The sequence below is a fragment of the Salvelinus fontinalis genome, unplaced genomic scaffold (assembly GCF_029448725.1).
Source record: "Salvelinus fontinalis isolate EN_2023a unplaced genomic scaffold, ASM2944872v1 scaffold_0160, whole genome shotgun sequence".
Taxonomy (NCBI): Eukaryota; Metazoa; Chordata; class Actinopteri; order Salmoniformes; family Salmonidae; genus Salvelinus; species Salvelinus fontinalis.
In genome coordinates this window covers 1-15,131 of record NW_026600369.1, presented here as the reverse complement: position 1 = coordinate 15,131, position 15,131 = coordinate 1, and the positions used below count along the sequence as shown (strand labels likewise).

Here is a 15,131-nt window from a genome sequence, read left to right as displayed (position 1 = left end):
ACCAGGTGTCATTTAGAATGATGACAGTTAGAACAGGACAATACACCAGGTGTCATTTAGAATGATGACAGTTAGAACAGGACAATACACCAGGTGTCATTTAGAATGATGACAGTTAGAACAGGACAATACACCAGGTGTCATTTAGAATGATGACAGTTAGAACAGGACAATACACCAGGTGTCATTTAGAATGATGACAGGACAATACACCAGGTGTCATTTAGAATGATGACAGTCCAATACACCAGGTGTCATTTAGAATGATGACAGTCCAATACACCAGGTGTCATTTAGAATGATGACAGTCCAATACACCAGGTGTCATTTAGAATGATGACAGTCCAATACACCAGGTGTCATTTAGAATGATGACAGTCCAATACACCAGGTGTCATTTAGAATGATGACAGTCCAATACACCAGGTGTCATTTAGAATGATGACAGTCCAATACACCAGGTGCCATTTAGAATGATGACAGGACAATACACCAGGTGTCATTTAGAATGATGACAGGACAATACACCAGATGTCATTTAGAATGATGACAGGACAATACACCAGGTGCCATTTAGAATGATGACAGGACAATACACCAGATGTCATTTAGAATGATGACAGGACAATACACCAGATGTCATTTAGAATGATGACAGGACAATACACCAGATGTCATTTAGAATGATGACAGGACAATACACCAGATGTCATTTAGAATGATGACAGGACAATACACCAGGTGTCATTTAGAATGATGACAGGACAATACACCAGATGTCATTTAGAATGATGACAGGACAATACACCAGATGTCATTTAGAATGATGACAGGACAATACACCAGGTGTCATTTAGAATGATGACAGGACAATACACCAGATGTCATTTAGAATGATGACAGGACAATACACCAGATGTCATTTAGAATGATGACAGGACAATACACCAGGTGTCATTTAGAATAATGACAGGACAATACACCAGATGTCATTTAGAATGATGACAGGACAATACACCAGGTGCCATTTAGAATGATGACAGTTAGAACAGGACAATACACCAGGTGCCATTTAGAATGATGACAGTTAGAACAGGACAATACACCAGGTGTCATTTAGAATGATGACAGTTAGAACAGGACAATACACCAGGTGTCATTTAGAATGATGACAGTTAGAACAGGACAATACACCAGGTGTCATTTAGAATGATGACAGTTAGAACAGGACAATACACCAGGTGTCATTTAGAATGATGACAGGACAATACACCAGGTGTCATTTAGAATGATGACAGGACAATACACCAGGTGTCATTTAGAATGATGACAGTTAGAACAGGACAATACACCAGGTGTCATTTAGAATGATGACAGGACAATACACCAGGTGTCATTTAGAATGATGACAGGACAATACACCAGGTGTCATTTAGAATGATGACAGTTAGAACAGGACAATACACCAGGTGTCATTTAGAATGATGACAGGACAATACACCAGGTGTCATTTAGAATGATGACAGGACAATACACCAGGTGTCATTTAGAATGATGACAGGACAATACACCAGGTGTCATTTAGAATGATGACAGGACAATACACCAGGTGTCATTTAGAATGATGACAGGACAATACACCAGGTGTCATTTAGAATGATGACAGGACGATACACCAGGTGCCATTTTGAAATGTGGTTGTGCATCCGCAGTCTCTCTTGTTATTTCATGTCAGCTGATTAGTAAATTAGCCAGCTGTCTAAACTTATAGCAATCATGGTCAAATTACTGACCGTTGGGCCCACATTGATGTTGTTAGTCACTCTCAATCAGTTATCATATTCAAAACTGCAAATATTTCTCTGCCCCATGACACAAATTTGTAAAATTGCTGGAAATTTGTGAGAAAATTGCTAAATGTTCTTTCAAAACGTATCTTCGGCCCAGATCTGACTGCATGTGAGGATACGGATGGATGGGTACGGATGTGGGTACGGATGTGGGTATGCAGACAGGCGAGCCACTGTGACCTCTCGTGATGAGTTCAGATTTTTTTGTAGCCCCCCGCCCACAAATCGCCCATCCCTGCTCTGTACAGACAGACAGGCAGACGGACGGAGACACAGACAGACAGGCTTTGTGCAGAGGCATGCGTACGGAAGGGGAGACACAAGCTCTGTACAGACAGACCGGCAGAGAGGGAGACAGACCGGCAGAGAGGGAGACAGACTGGCAGAGAGAAGGGAGACAGACTGACTGACTCTATACAACTCTCCTGCTATGTTCTTCCTTTAAGGTCATCCTTCCTCCCTAACATTCCTCTGCTGCTTGATAGTCTTAACGAGCTACTGGGCTCTCAGACCAAGCACACACACACAGCTCATCAGAGAGGAGCACATCCGGCCTGGTTGCCATTCAGCCCCTACAGACCAGCAGGAAGAGAAACAGAGGGAGAGAAAAGGCACAGGATGTTGTCTTTCTATGACCAGCCATGACAGGCAGGGAAACCTTTAACGATCTGTTTCATATACAGCTGTAGTCGGAGGTTTACATACACCTCAGCCTAATACAATTAAACTCAGTTTTTCACTATTACTGAAATTTAATCCAAGTAAAAATTACCCGTCTTAGGTCAGTTAGGATCACCACTTTATTTTAAGAATGTGAAATGTCAGAATAATGAGATAATTATTTATTTCAGCTTTCATTTCTTTCATCACGTTCCCAGTGGGTCAGAAGTTCACCTACACTCAATTAGTATTTGGTAGCATGGCCTTTAAATTGTTTAACTTCTTATGGCTGCAATCCTGGTAAAAACAGAAATCTCATAATTCAAATTCCTCAGACATACATGTTTCTTATACCATTTTAAAAGGTAATCTTGTTGTTAATCCCACCAAAGTGTCCGATTTCAAATAGGCTTTTCAGCGAAAGCACCACAAACGATTATGTTAGGTCACCGCAAAATCACAATAACCACAGCCATTTTTCCAGCCAAAGAAAGGAGTCACAATAGGCAGAAATAGAGATAAAATTAATCACTAACCTTTGATGATCTTCATCAGATGACACTCATGGGACTTCATGTTACATAATACATATATGTTTTGTTCGATTAAGTTCATATTTATATCCAAAAACCCTGACATTGGCGCCATGTTCAGAAATGCCTCCAAAATATCCGGAGAAATTGCAGAGCCACTTGAAATAACATTAAATACTCATCATAAACTTTGATGAAAGATAAATGTTTTACATAGAATTAAATATACACTTGTTCTTAATGCAACCGCTGTGTGAGATTTCAAAAATCTTTACGGCAAAAGCACAATATTCAATAATCTGAGAACAGCGTTCAGCCACAAAAGGAAGCCACCCGACAAATTGTGCAGTCAACATAACTCATAAAAAGCATTATAAATCTTCACTTACCGTTGCTGATCTTCGTCGGAATGCACTCCCAGGACTCCCACAAGAAATGTTAGTTTTGTTCGGTAATGTCCATAATTTATGTCCAAGTAGCTACTTTTGTTTGCGCGTTTAGTACACAAATCCAAACGCTCGTGCGGTTCCTGCATAACGTCGGACGAAAACTTCAAAAAGTTTTATTACAGGTCGAATAAACTTGTCAAACTAAGTATAGAATCAATCTTTAGGATGTTGTTATCATGAATATTCAATAACGTTCCAACCGGAGAATTCCTTTGTGTCTATAGAAGTAATGGAACGCAAGTCCCTATCATGTGGAATGCGCATGACCAGACCACCGACTCACAGTCCCACATCACAGTAGAAGCTTCATTCGAGGTTCTACAGACTGTTGCCATCTAGTGGAAGCCGTAGGAAGTGCAAACAGATCCATATCCTACTGTGTTTTCAATAGGCGATGGGTTGAAAATAGACCAACCTTAGATTTCTCACTTCCTGGTTGGATTTCTTCTCAGGTTTCTGCCTGCCATATGAGTTCTGTTATACTCACAGACATAAGTCAAACAGTTTAAGGAACATCAGAGTGTTTTCTATCCAATACTAATAATAACATGCATATATTAGCAACTGGGACTGAGGAGCAGGCAGTTTACTCTGGGCACCTCTGTGCACCTTTCATCCAAGCTACTCAATACTGCCCTGCAGCCATAAGAAGTTAACTTGGGTTAAACATTGCAGGTAGCCTTCCACAAGCTTCCCACAATAAGTTGGGTGAATTTTGGCCCATTCATCCTGACAGAGCTGGTCAGGTTTGTAGGCCTCCTTGCTCGTACACACCATTTCAGTTCAGCCAACAAATGTTCTATAGGATTGAGGTCGGGGCTTTGTGATGGCCACTCCAATACCTTGACTTTGTTGTCCTCAAGCATACTTCCAAAGATGTGGCAAAATGGCCTGAGGTCATTGTCCATTTGGAAGACCCATTTGCAACCAAGCTTTAACTTCCTGACTGATGTCTTGAGATGTTGCTTCAATATATCCACATAATTTTCCTGCCTCATGATGCCATCTATTTTGTGAAGTGCACCAGTCCCTCCTGCAGCAAAGCACCCCCACAACATGATCCTGCCACCCCCGTGCTTCACGGTTGGGATGGTGTTCTTCGGCTTGCAAGCCACCCCCTTTTTCCTCCAAACATAACGATGGTCATTATGGCCAAACAGTTGTATTTTTGTTTCATCAGACCAGAGGACATTTCTCCAAAAAGTACGATCTTTGTCCCCATGTGCAGTTGCAAACCGTAGTCTTGCTTTTTTATGGCGGTTTTGGAGCAGTGGCTTCCTTGCTGAGCGGCCTTTCAGGTTGTCGATTTAGGACTCGTTTTTACTGTGGATATAGATACTTTGGTACCTGTTTCCTCCAGCATCTTCACAAGGTCCTTTGCTGTTCTGGGATTGATTTGCACTTTTCACACCAAAGTACGTTCATCTCTAGGAGACAGAACCCGTCTCCTTTCTGAGCGGTATGGCGGCTGCATGGTCCCATGGTGTTTATACTTGCGTACTATTGTTTGTACAGATGAACGTGGTACCTTCAGGCATTTGGAAATTGCTCCCAAGTATTACCAGACTTGTGGAGGTCTACAATTATTTTTCTGAGGTCTTGGCTGATTTCTTTAGATTTCCCCATGATGTCAAGCAAAGAGGCACTGAGTTTGAAGGTAGGCCTTGAAATACATCCACAGGTACACCTCCAATTGACTCAAATTATGTCAATTAGCCTATCAGAAGCTTCTAAAGCCATAACATAATTTTCTGGAATTTTCCAAGCTGTTTAAAGGCACAGTCAACTTAGTGTATGTAAACTTCTGACCCACTGGAATTGTGATAGTGAAATAATCTGTCTATAAACAATTGTTGGGAAAATTACTTGTGTCACGCACAAAGTCGATGTCCTAACCGACTTGCCAAAACTATAGTTTGTTAACAAGAAATTTGTGGAGTGGTTGAAAAACGAGTTAATGACTCCAACCTAAGTGTATGTAAACTTCCTGACTTCAACTGTACATACTACACCACGCGTTTATACTAATAAACGTACAGAACGGAGAACATGCATTTTAATGTGTAGATAATGCCTCCAGAAATTGAAACACTTGTACAAATCCTCACTCACACCAACTGAGCCATAGAGGCCCACGTCGCACCAACTGAGCCATAGAGGCCCACGTCGCACCAACTGAGCCATAGAGGCCCACGTCGCACCAACTGAGCCATAGAGGCCCACGTCGCACCAACTGAGCCATAGAGGCCCACGTCGCACCAACTGAGCCATAGAGGCCCACGTCGCACCAACTGAGCCATAGAGGCCCACGTCGCACCAACTGAGCCATAGAGGCCCACGTCGCACCAACTGAGCCATAGAGGCCCACGTCGCACCAACTGAGCCATAGAGGCCCACGTCGCACCAACTGAGCCATAGAGGCCCACGTCGCACCAACTGAGCCATAGAGGCCCACGTCGCACCAACTGAGCCATAGAGGCCCACGTCGCACCAACTGAGCCATAGAGGCCCACGTCGCACCAACTGAGCCATAGAGGCCCACGTCGCACCAACTGAGCCATAGAGGCCCACGTCGCACCAACTGAGCCATAGAGGCCCACGTCGCACCAACTGAGTCATAGAGGCCCACTTCGCACCAACTGAGCCACACTCGTACCAACTGCAAGTAAGCCACATTGGACACTTCTAGTGTCAGCTAGCTGGTGCTATAAACACACACACATCTAGTGTTATCTAGTGCTTCTACACCTGCATTGCTTGCTGTTTGGGGTTTTAGGCTGGGTTTCTGTACAGCACTTCGAGATATTAGCTGATGTACGAAGGGCTATATAAAATAAACTTGATTGATTGATTGATCTTGCTAGAGGTCCATCCCTCTAACCCTCCTGGCAGGCTGAGGCAGAGGTGTGAATCTCAGGGAGAAGATGGAGTGAGATGAGAGAAACGAGTACAGGATTGAGGGAGGATTACCTCTCATTCCATCTTCTCCCCTGGTAGTATCCAGAGCCATGCCTCAATCCCAACACCCCCAAGCCCACAACACTAAGAGCCCAGGCTCCACTTTAACTAAGCCCTGGTCCCTGAAGGCCGCTGGGCTGGAAAACACTCTTCACCACACACACACCACCTCCGTGCAGGAAGAGGCGAGAGGGAGGAAAAGGGGGAGGAGAGGGAGGGAAAGGAGCTGGAGGAGAGGGAGGAAGAGGAGCGGGGGGAAAAGGAGAAGAGCGACGAAGAAGAGGAAGGAGGAGGAAGAGCAGGAGGAGGAGGGAGGAAGAGCAGGAGAGGGAGGAGGAGCAGGTGGAGTGTTTCCCTGTATAATTGTCTGCTAGAACCACACTCACTATCTTCCTCTTCATCTATTCTCTCCAGCAACATCTTAGAGCGCAGGGCCTGGCTGGCTGGCTGGCTGGCTGGCTGGCTGGCTGGCTGGCTGGCTGGCTGGCTGGCTGGCTGGCTGGCTGGCTCCTGCTATTTGACCTGTTCATGCCACTGCAATGTAGCCTTTATGCTTTTCAAAAATCAGACTGGTTTTCAAAATGGCCACTAAGTGCTTCCCTTTAGGCAGAAGAGCCCCTTCTGCTGCTCTCTGCATCCGAGCACAGAGGGTGACAGACACAACCATAGTTCAGGGAGGTTGATTGTTCTATGAAGATTCTACTCAAAGCTCGGGGACTCTTTCCTTCTTCTCCCCCTCCCTCCTGAAGTGAAACATCCTGGATGACTATTGGCAGAGAGACAGTGATGTGTGTGTGTGTGTGTGTGTGTGTGTGTGTGTGTGTGTGTGTGTGTGTGTGTGTGTGTGTGTGTGTGTGTGTGTGTGTGTGTGTGTGTTTGTTGCATTGCGATGGAGAACACTTCTCCAGTGATGAAGTGCTGATCAGGGTTTGAAACACAGCAATTACAAAAGGGACCAGTACACCAGACTGAGCTCAATGCTTTCTAACCTTTGACCCCGGATGAGGTCTTCGAGAAGCAGCCCTACATACAGTACACAGGGCTCATGTTAAGGTTTAAAATAATAAGGGTTCAACTATTCCCCTATGTAGCCTTTATAACAGCTACATAAGATATAACTGTGTCATAGATAGTCACAAACATTATGAACAATGGCATAAGCTATTGTTAATAGACTGCTAATAGACTGGTAACCATGGTCCGGGGTTTTGGGTTACAACTGACCTTGTCTGCGTTGTCTGCAGCCAGTAGGTTGGTAGCCAGGGTCTGCAGTTTGTGTGTAGCCATGTTCTTGAGCGCGGCCAGGCTGCGTCGTGTCATGGCCTGTTTCAGGTTGACCGCAGGGTGGCTTAGAGCGTCCACAGCGGCCGGCACCACCTCATCACACGCATTCAGGATCTCTACAGCCGTGATGCCCATCACACAACGGTCCAACGCACCTGAGAGAGAGCGAGCGAGGGGGGGAAAGGGAGATAGAGAGCGAGGGGGGGAGAGAGAGAGAGAGAGGGTTAGTAGTTACAGTGTTGCCCTATCCGTACAGTCTCGGGAGAGGCGAAGGTCGAGAGCAAAGCATCCTCTGAAACACGAGGAAGTTGTTTTCAATGTTTTGAACACTCAGTGTATACTCAGCGGTGTCAGAGAGAGGCCTGAACATGTTTTATTATATCGTTCCTTTCTGTTCCTTTTTTTAACCTGTGAAATTTGTACATTTATCTCATTACATTAGTTCACCAATCAGTGCGGAGAGAGCAGGTAAACTAGCTGTTTACACCAATCAGTGCGGAGAGAGCAGGTACACTAGTTGTTTACACCAATCAGTGCGGAGAGAGCAGGTAAACTAGTTGTTTACACCAATCAGTGCGGAGAGAGCAGGTACACTAGCTGTTTACACCAATCAGTGCGGATAGAGCAGGTACACTAGCTGTTTACACCAATCAGTGCGGATAGAGCAGGTACACTAGCTGTTTACACCAATCAGTGCGGAGAGAGCAGGTAAACTAGTTGTTTACACCAATCAGTGCGGAGAGAGCAGGTACACTAGTTGTTTACACCAATCAGTGCGGATAGAGCAGGTACACTAGTTGTTTACACCAATCAGTGCGGATAGAGCAGGTAAACTAGTTGTTTACACCAATCAGTGCGGAGAGAGCAGGTACACTAGTTGTTTACACCAATCAGTGGGGATAGAGCAGGTACACTAGTTGTTTACACCAATCAGTGCGGATAGAGCAGGTAAACTAGTTGTTTACACCAATCAGTGCGGATAGAGCAGGTAAACTAGTTGTTTACACCAATCAGTGCGGATAGAGGAGGTAAACTAGTTGTTTACACCAATCAGTGCGGATAGAGGAGGTAAACTAGTTGTTTACACCAATCAGTGCGGATAGAGCAGGTAAACTAGTTGTTTCAACCAATCAGTGCGGAGAGAGCAGGTAAACTAGTTGTTTACACCAATCAGTGCGGATAGAGGAGGTAAACTAGTTGTTTCAACCAATCAGTGCGGATAGAGGAGGTAAACTAGTTGTTTACACCAATCAGTGCGGAGAGAGCAGGTAAACTAGTTGTTTCAACCAATCAGTGCGGATAGAGGAGGTAAACTAGTTGTTTACACCAATCAGTGCGGAGAGAGCAGGTAAACTAGTTGTTTCAACCAATCAGTGCGGATAGAGCAGGTACACTAGCTGTTTACACCAATCAGTGCGGATAGAGCAGGTAAACTTGTTGTTTCAACCAATCAGTGCGGAGAGAGCAGGTACACTAGTTGTTTCAACCAATCAGTGCGGATAGAGCAGGTACACTAGCTGTTTACACCAATCAGTGCGGATAGAGCAGGTACACTAGCTGTTTACACCAATCAGTGCGGAGAGAGCAGGTAAACTAGTTGTTTACACCAATCAGTGTGGATAGAGCAGGTAAACTAGTTGTTTACACCAATCAGTGCGGAGAGAGCAGGTAAACTAGTTGTTTACACCAATCAGTGCGGATAGAGCAGGTAAACTAGTTGTTTACACCAATCAGTGCGGAGAGAGCAGGTAAACTAGTTGTTTACACCAATCAGTGTGGATAGAGCAGGTAAACTAGTTGTTTACACCAATCAGTGTGGATAGAGCAGGTAAACTAGTTGTTTACACCAATCAGTGTGGATAGAGCAGGTAAACTAGTTGTTTACACCAATCAGTGCGGAGAGAGCAGGTAAACTAGTTGTTTACACCAATCAGTGTGGATAGAGCAGGTAAACTAGTTGTTTACACCAATCAGTGTGGATAGAGCAGGTAAACTAGTTGTTTCAACCAATCAGTGTGGATAGAGCAGGTCAACTAGTTGTTTACATGCGTTATGTACAGACAAGTGTAGCCTATGGCGCAAGATGCGACTGAAATGTCGTAATATTTCTGGTTTTGTTACCTGAACCCGGTTCCGAACCCCTGATTGCAATACATATCGTTGCATCGGCACATAAGTATTAATATAATATTGTATTGTGAGGTCCCTTGGCAATTCCCAGCCCCACTGGTCTATAACTAGTCTCCAGCATTCTGCATCTGAAACCAGCGTGATTGTATGGGTTGTGATAATGATGCCAGAGATGTATTATATCATGTTGTAGTCACTGTAAGTGGATCTGATGATGGTTCATCTTGTCCTTAAAGGGAAATTCACAAAAACGTTTAACTTCATATTGTATTGCAACCATGCGCTGTCATGTTGCGTTGTTATCTTAGGTCTCTCTATGTGCTGTTGATGTGTGTGTTGTCCTAGATTTACATTGTATTTATTTATTTATTTTTAATCCCAGGCCCCCGTCCCCGCAGGAGGCCTTTTGGTAGGTCGTCGTCGTAAATAAGAGTTTATTCTTTAACTGACTTGCCTAGTTAAATAAAAAATAAAAAATACTTGAATTAATACAAACATAATCTACAGCACCACCTTAAACATCAACATGTGAAAAGGTCCCGTTTCTATTTGTTGTCGTAAAAAAAGAGAGGAAGATGACGGTTTCCAATGACAACCAACTAGGTCGGCAATTCCTACTCATAATTGGTTAAAAATCACTTGATGCACAACAATGTCATTGGAAACAATCAATATATATTTTTTTTTTAACTACAAAACATTTTCACGAAACATTTTCACATCATGTTGATGTTGGGAGGGTGCTGGAAATGAATGAATGGTAAAAATGTCCCTTTAAAAAAGTGAGTTCTATTCCATTAGAGCTGATGTGTGTGGGGGGGGGGGGAACCCATAGAAGATAAATCATTTATCTCTATGGGAAAAGCACTGAACAGAGGAGAGAGGAAATGTAGCTGTCCATCAGTAATATAATGACTCTATAAATGGAGAGGCTGTTTCCCTCACTCCTTCAGCTCCTATCAAGTGGTTCCAGACAAACCTCAGGGATCATTACTTAGGCTACCCCCGCATGTCTAACACACACACACACACACCTTACAGCCACGGCCCTTCTGCTCCCCAGCCCTGTGAGTAGGCAAGGTTTGCTACTGTACGTTCTTCTGTCCTACTCAGCACAACGAGACATAACCAGCTTTAAGAGCAGACATAAACACACTAATGTGCCTAGCTAATGCAGTAACGGGCAGGGAGAGACTCCACATTTAGGGAGATGTTTTGTAAGTGCTCGACTTCCCTCCTACACTCTCCCTCCCTCCTCCACTTCCTCCTCAGCCATCATCTTTACATCCATTGATGTGAGAGGGAGTTTAAAATCTGCCTAACGTTTTAAGAGAGAGTGCTGCGTTGCTTTACAACGCTAAACACGCGGCTTTGTATATAAGGACGTGGGGGGGGGGGGGGGGGGGGGGGGGGGGGGGGGGGGAAGAAACGAATGCTTCAGACAATCTATTATTCATCCTGGAAAGGGTGTGTGATCTTCACTGAGCAAAAACATCGTCAAGTGAGGGGAAGAACACAAGGTTGGAGCTACCCTGGCAGTTTTTTAGCCGGTCGTCGTCGTCGGGAGGAGGGACAAGAAGAGACTCACTGTCTAATGGGTGACAAGCTTCTTCCTCCTTCCTCACATCAGGCACACGGGGTAACACCGACTGCTTATAACTATAATAATATTATTATTCTACGTTAACTATTTCGAAGACCAAATTAAATGATATCCATCTCTCTAGCTATGCATTTGGTTTTCTAGATGGCAAGTCAGAATGAACAATGTCTGTGGTTACAGCAGAGACATTCACTGTCCTCCTGGATAATGATTTGTGTTGCTTAATAAAAACATTTTAAAAAAATGACTTCCTGTAATACCGTAGACCCCCGGTATGGTACAGAAACAGAATGAACATATGGACCCTACTGGTTTCTAGTAATCACCACACAGTGTTTTCATCCCAAATGGAACACTATTCCCTATGTAATTCCCTATGGGCACTGGTTAAAAGTAGGGAAGAGGGTGCCAAAGTAGGGAAGAGGGTGCCAAAGTAGGGAAGAGGGTGCCAAAGTAGGGAAGAGGGTGCCAAAGTAGGGAAGAGGGTGCCAAAGTAGGGAAGAGGGTGCCAAAGTAGGGAAGAGGGTGCCAAAGTAGGGAAGAGGGTGCCAAAGTAGGGAAGAGGGTGCCAAAGTAGGGAAGAGGGTGCCAAAGTAGGGAAGAGGGTGCCAAAGTAGGGAAGAGGGTGCCAAAGTAGGGAAGAGGGTGCCAAAGTAGGGAATAGGGTGCCAAAGTAGGGAATAGGGTGCCAAAGTAGGGAATAGGGTGCCAAAGTAGGGAATAGGGTGCCCTTTGGGACACCACCAGTGAGAAAACAAGACAGTTTTATTAAACCAATCTGCCCATGAGTGGCGTCTTATCTAACACCTCCACCTAGACAACGTATCAGCCTCTCGCTCACTTAGTAGCCCACTACACCTCAATGACTTTGGTTAATTAAACAACTACGCAGACAAGTTCTGGCCTGGTTTCGATCTTATCTGTGGGAAAGATATCAGTTCGTCTCTGTGGATGGTTTGTTCTCTGACAAATCAATGGCAGGTTCCAGTGTTCCTCAAGGTTCCGTTTTAGGACCATTATTGTTTTCACTATATAATGCTACCTCTTGGTGATGTCATTCGGGAACCACAATGACAACTTTCACTGCTATGCTGACGACACACAGCTGTAAATTTCGATGAAAACATGGTGAAGCCCCAAAATTGCCTACCCTGGAAGCCTGTGTTTGCAGACATAAAAGAGGTGGATGGTGGATAATGTTTTACTTTTAAACTCGGACAAAACAGAGATGCTAGTTCTAGGTCCCAAGAAACAAAGAGATCTACTGTTTGATCTGACAATGAATCTCTGGCTGTACAGTCATTTCAAATAAAACAGTGAAGGACCTTGGCATTACTTTCGATCCTGATCCCTCTTTTCACAAACATAGTCTTAAGACTAGCTTTTTAACATCTTCGTAACATTGCAAAAATCTGAAACTTTTGTCTAAATATGAAGCAGAAAAAAAACGAATCCATACTTTTGTCACGTTAAGATTAGATTAATGCAATGCTCTACTCTCCGGCTACCCAGATAATGTACTAAACACACTTCAGCTAAGAATCTTGACTAGAACCAAAAATATATATTGTATTACTCCAGTGCTAGCCTCTCTACACTGGCTTCCTGTTAAGGCTAGGGCTGATTTCCAGGTTTTATTGCTAACCTACAAAGCATTACATGGGCTTGCTCCTACCAAATCCCTACAATTCGGTCTAGCCTTACATACCTACACGTAACACTACAATCACAAGACGCAGGCCTCGTTATTGTTCCTAGAATTTCTAAGCAAATAGCTGGAGGCGGGGCTTTTTATGGAATGGTCTGCCGATCCATGTGAAAGAATCAGACTTAACTGAACGTTTACGTCTTCTCTCAGTAGACTGAGTGTAGTCTGGCCCAGTGGTGCCAAGGTGAACGGCAAGGCACTGGAGTGACAAAACCACCCTTGCTGTCTCTGCGGCTCAGTTCACTCCACTGGGATTCTCTGCCTCAGAATTAACTTTTGGATATTAGAGCGGCGGTAACTCACCTGCATTACAACCAGGAATTCAACTTTCTCGATTATTGTGATGTCACTATGGGGTATTGTGATGTCACTATGGGGTATTGTGATGTCACTATGGGGTATTGTGATGTCACTATGGGGTATTGTGATGTCACTATGGGGTATTGTGTGTAGATTGCTGAGGATTTATTTTTATTTATTTAATCCATTTTAGTATAAGATTAACATAACAAAATTTGGAAAAGGGGTCTGAATACTTTCCGAAGGCACCATATATACTGTATTCTATTCTACTGTAATTTAGTCAATGCCACTCCGACATTACGGCAGGTAGCCTAGTGGTTAGAGCGTTGGACTAGTAACCGGAAGGTTGCAAGATTGAAACCCTGAGCTGACAAGGTCAAAATCTGTCGTTCTGCCCCTGAACAAGGCAGTTAAACCCACTGTTCCCTGGTAGGCCGTCGTTGAAAATAAGAATTTGTTCTTAACTGACTTGCCTAGTTAAATAAAGGTAAAATAAAATTGCTCGTCCTAATATGTATATATATTTCTGTTAAAGTAATTTAAATGTTGAAAGATAATGAAATAATTCTACTCTGAAACCTTATAACTGTATGAAATTGATTATCATTAATAATAATTTTATGATTCTAAGTGTAGTTTTAGTCAGAATTAGGGTAAAACAATATATCTGTACAATATGTCTTTATAGTATCTTAAACACAGACTGTCTGAGCAAAATTCGGTGCCGACCTTGCTAGGGGCCTCAGAGATTTGGGAGATGGCAGGGAGTACTTCCCAAGGTCTGCCTAATCTTTGTCGGCTGGGTAGTGATACTGTGTGTGTGTAGGATACCTACTGTTCGTGTGTATGTATGTGCGTATGATATCTACTGTTTGTGTGGAAGTATGTGTGCAGCTATAAAATTTATATATTTGTATTGTGGACGGCAGAATGTTCTCATGAATAAACTTTGACTAATTATTATTAAACCCATGGTCTTACAAACCTCGGGGATTGGTCAAAGCTATTGATTGTTATCATCATTGGGATTGAAAATGTGACAATTTCTTAATTCCATTATTTCACTTTTAGATGTGTATTGTGTATTTTTTAGATAATACTGCACTGTTGGACCTAGGAACACAAGCATTTCACTACACCCGCAATAACATCTGCTAAATATGTGTATGTGACCCCCAAAAATGATTTGATTTATTATGGGGGAGCAAGACAGCGAGCTAGCTATATTTCCTTGTATTCTTTTCACTTTCCCAGCTAGCGAATGTAAATACACTGTACTGAATGATTGTAGCGGGTTACTAACATGTTAGTTCTATTATCTATGTTGACTATGAAGTTAACTAATTCGTTGACAACGAGGTAGGTTGTGCGTAGCGGTTAGCGGTTATGATATGAAGGTTTGGCTTGGAAAGGTTTTTTCGCCTGGTCACAGAAAGCTGATGTTATGTGCACTGAAGTCCACAAGTCCACACCACAGGTGAGAGGAGAGCGCATAGACGCAATAAATAATTATACAAGGAGCAAAGTATGAAAGTGAACTGTGTTTGCGCGTTATCAGGTTTATTCATTCTGCCGATTCTATTGAAAGAAAATCCTGAAAACAGAAGCAAACAAAACGTGGATAAAAATTTAAAAAATACCGGAATTTCCCAA

The 15,131-nt window shown here is 43.4% G+C and overlaps 1 protein-coding gene across 7 annotated transcripts in view; it reads right to left on the bottom strand.

The window, feature by feature from the left end:
• Positions 1–7,889, bottom strand: part of LOC129843765 (WD repeat-containing protein 7-like) — a gene marked incomplete at its 5' end in the record, with an annotated part of 295,613 nt that extends 287,724 nt beyond the window's left edge. For all 7 annotated transcript variants that reach the window (XR_008757881.1, XR_008757880.1, XR_008757883.1 and 4 more), the window contains 1 exon segment: positions 7,675–7,889. Coding sequence is in view for 2 of the 7 variants with exons in the window: in XM_055912362.1 (XP_055768337.1) it covers positions 7,675–7,889 (215 nt within the window).
• Between the last annotated feature and the right edge of the window lie 7,242 nt (positions 7,890–15,131).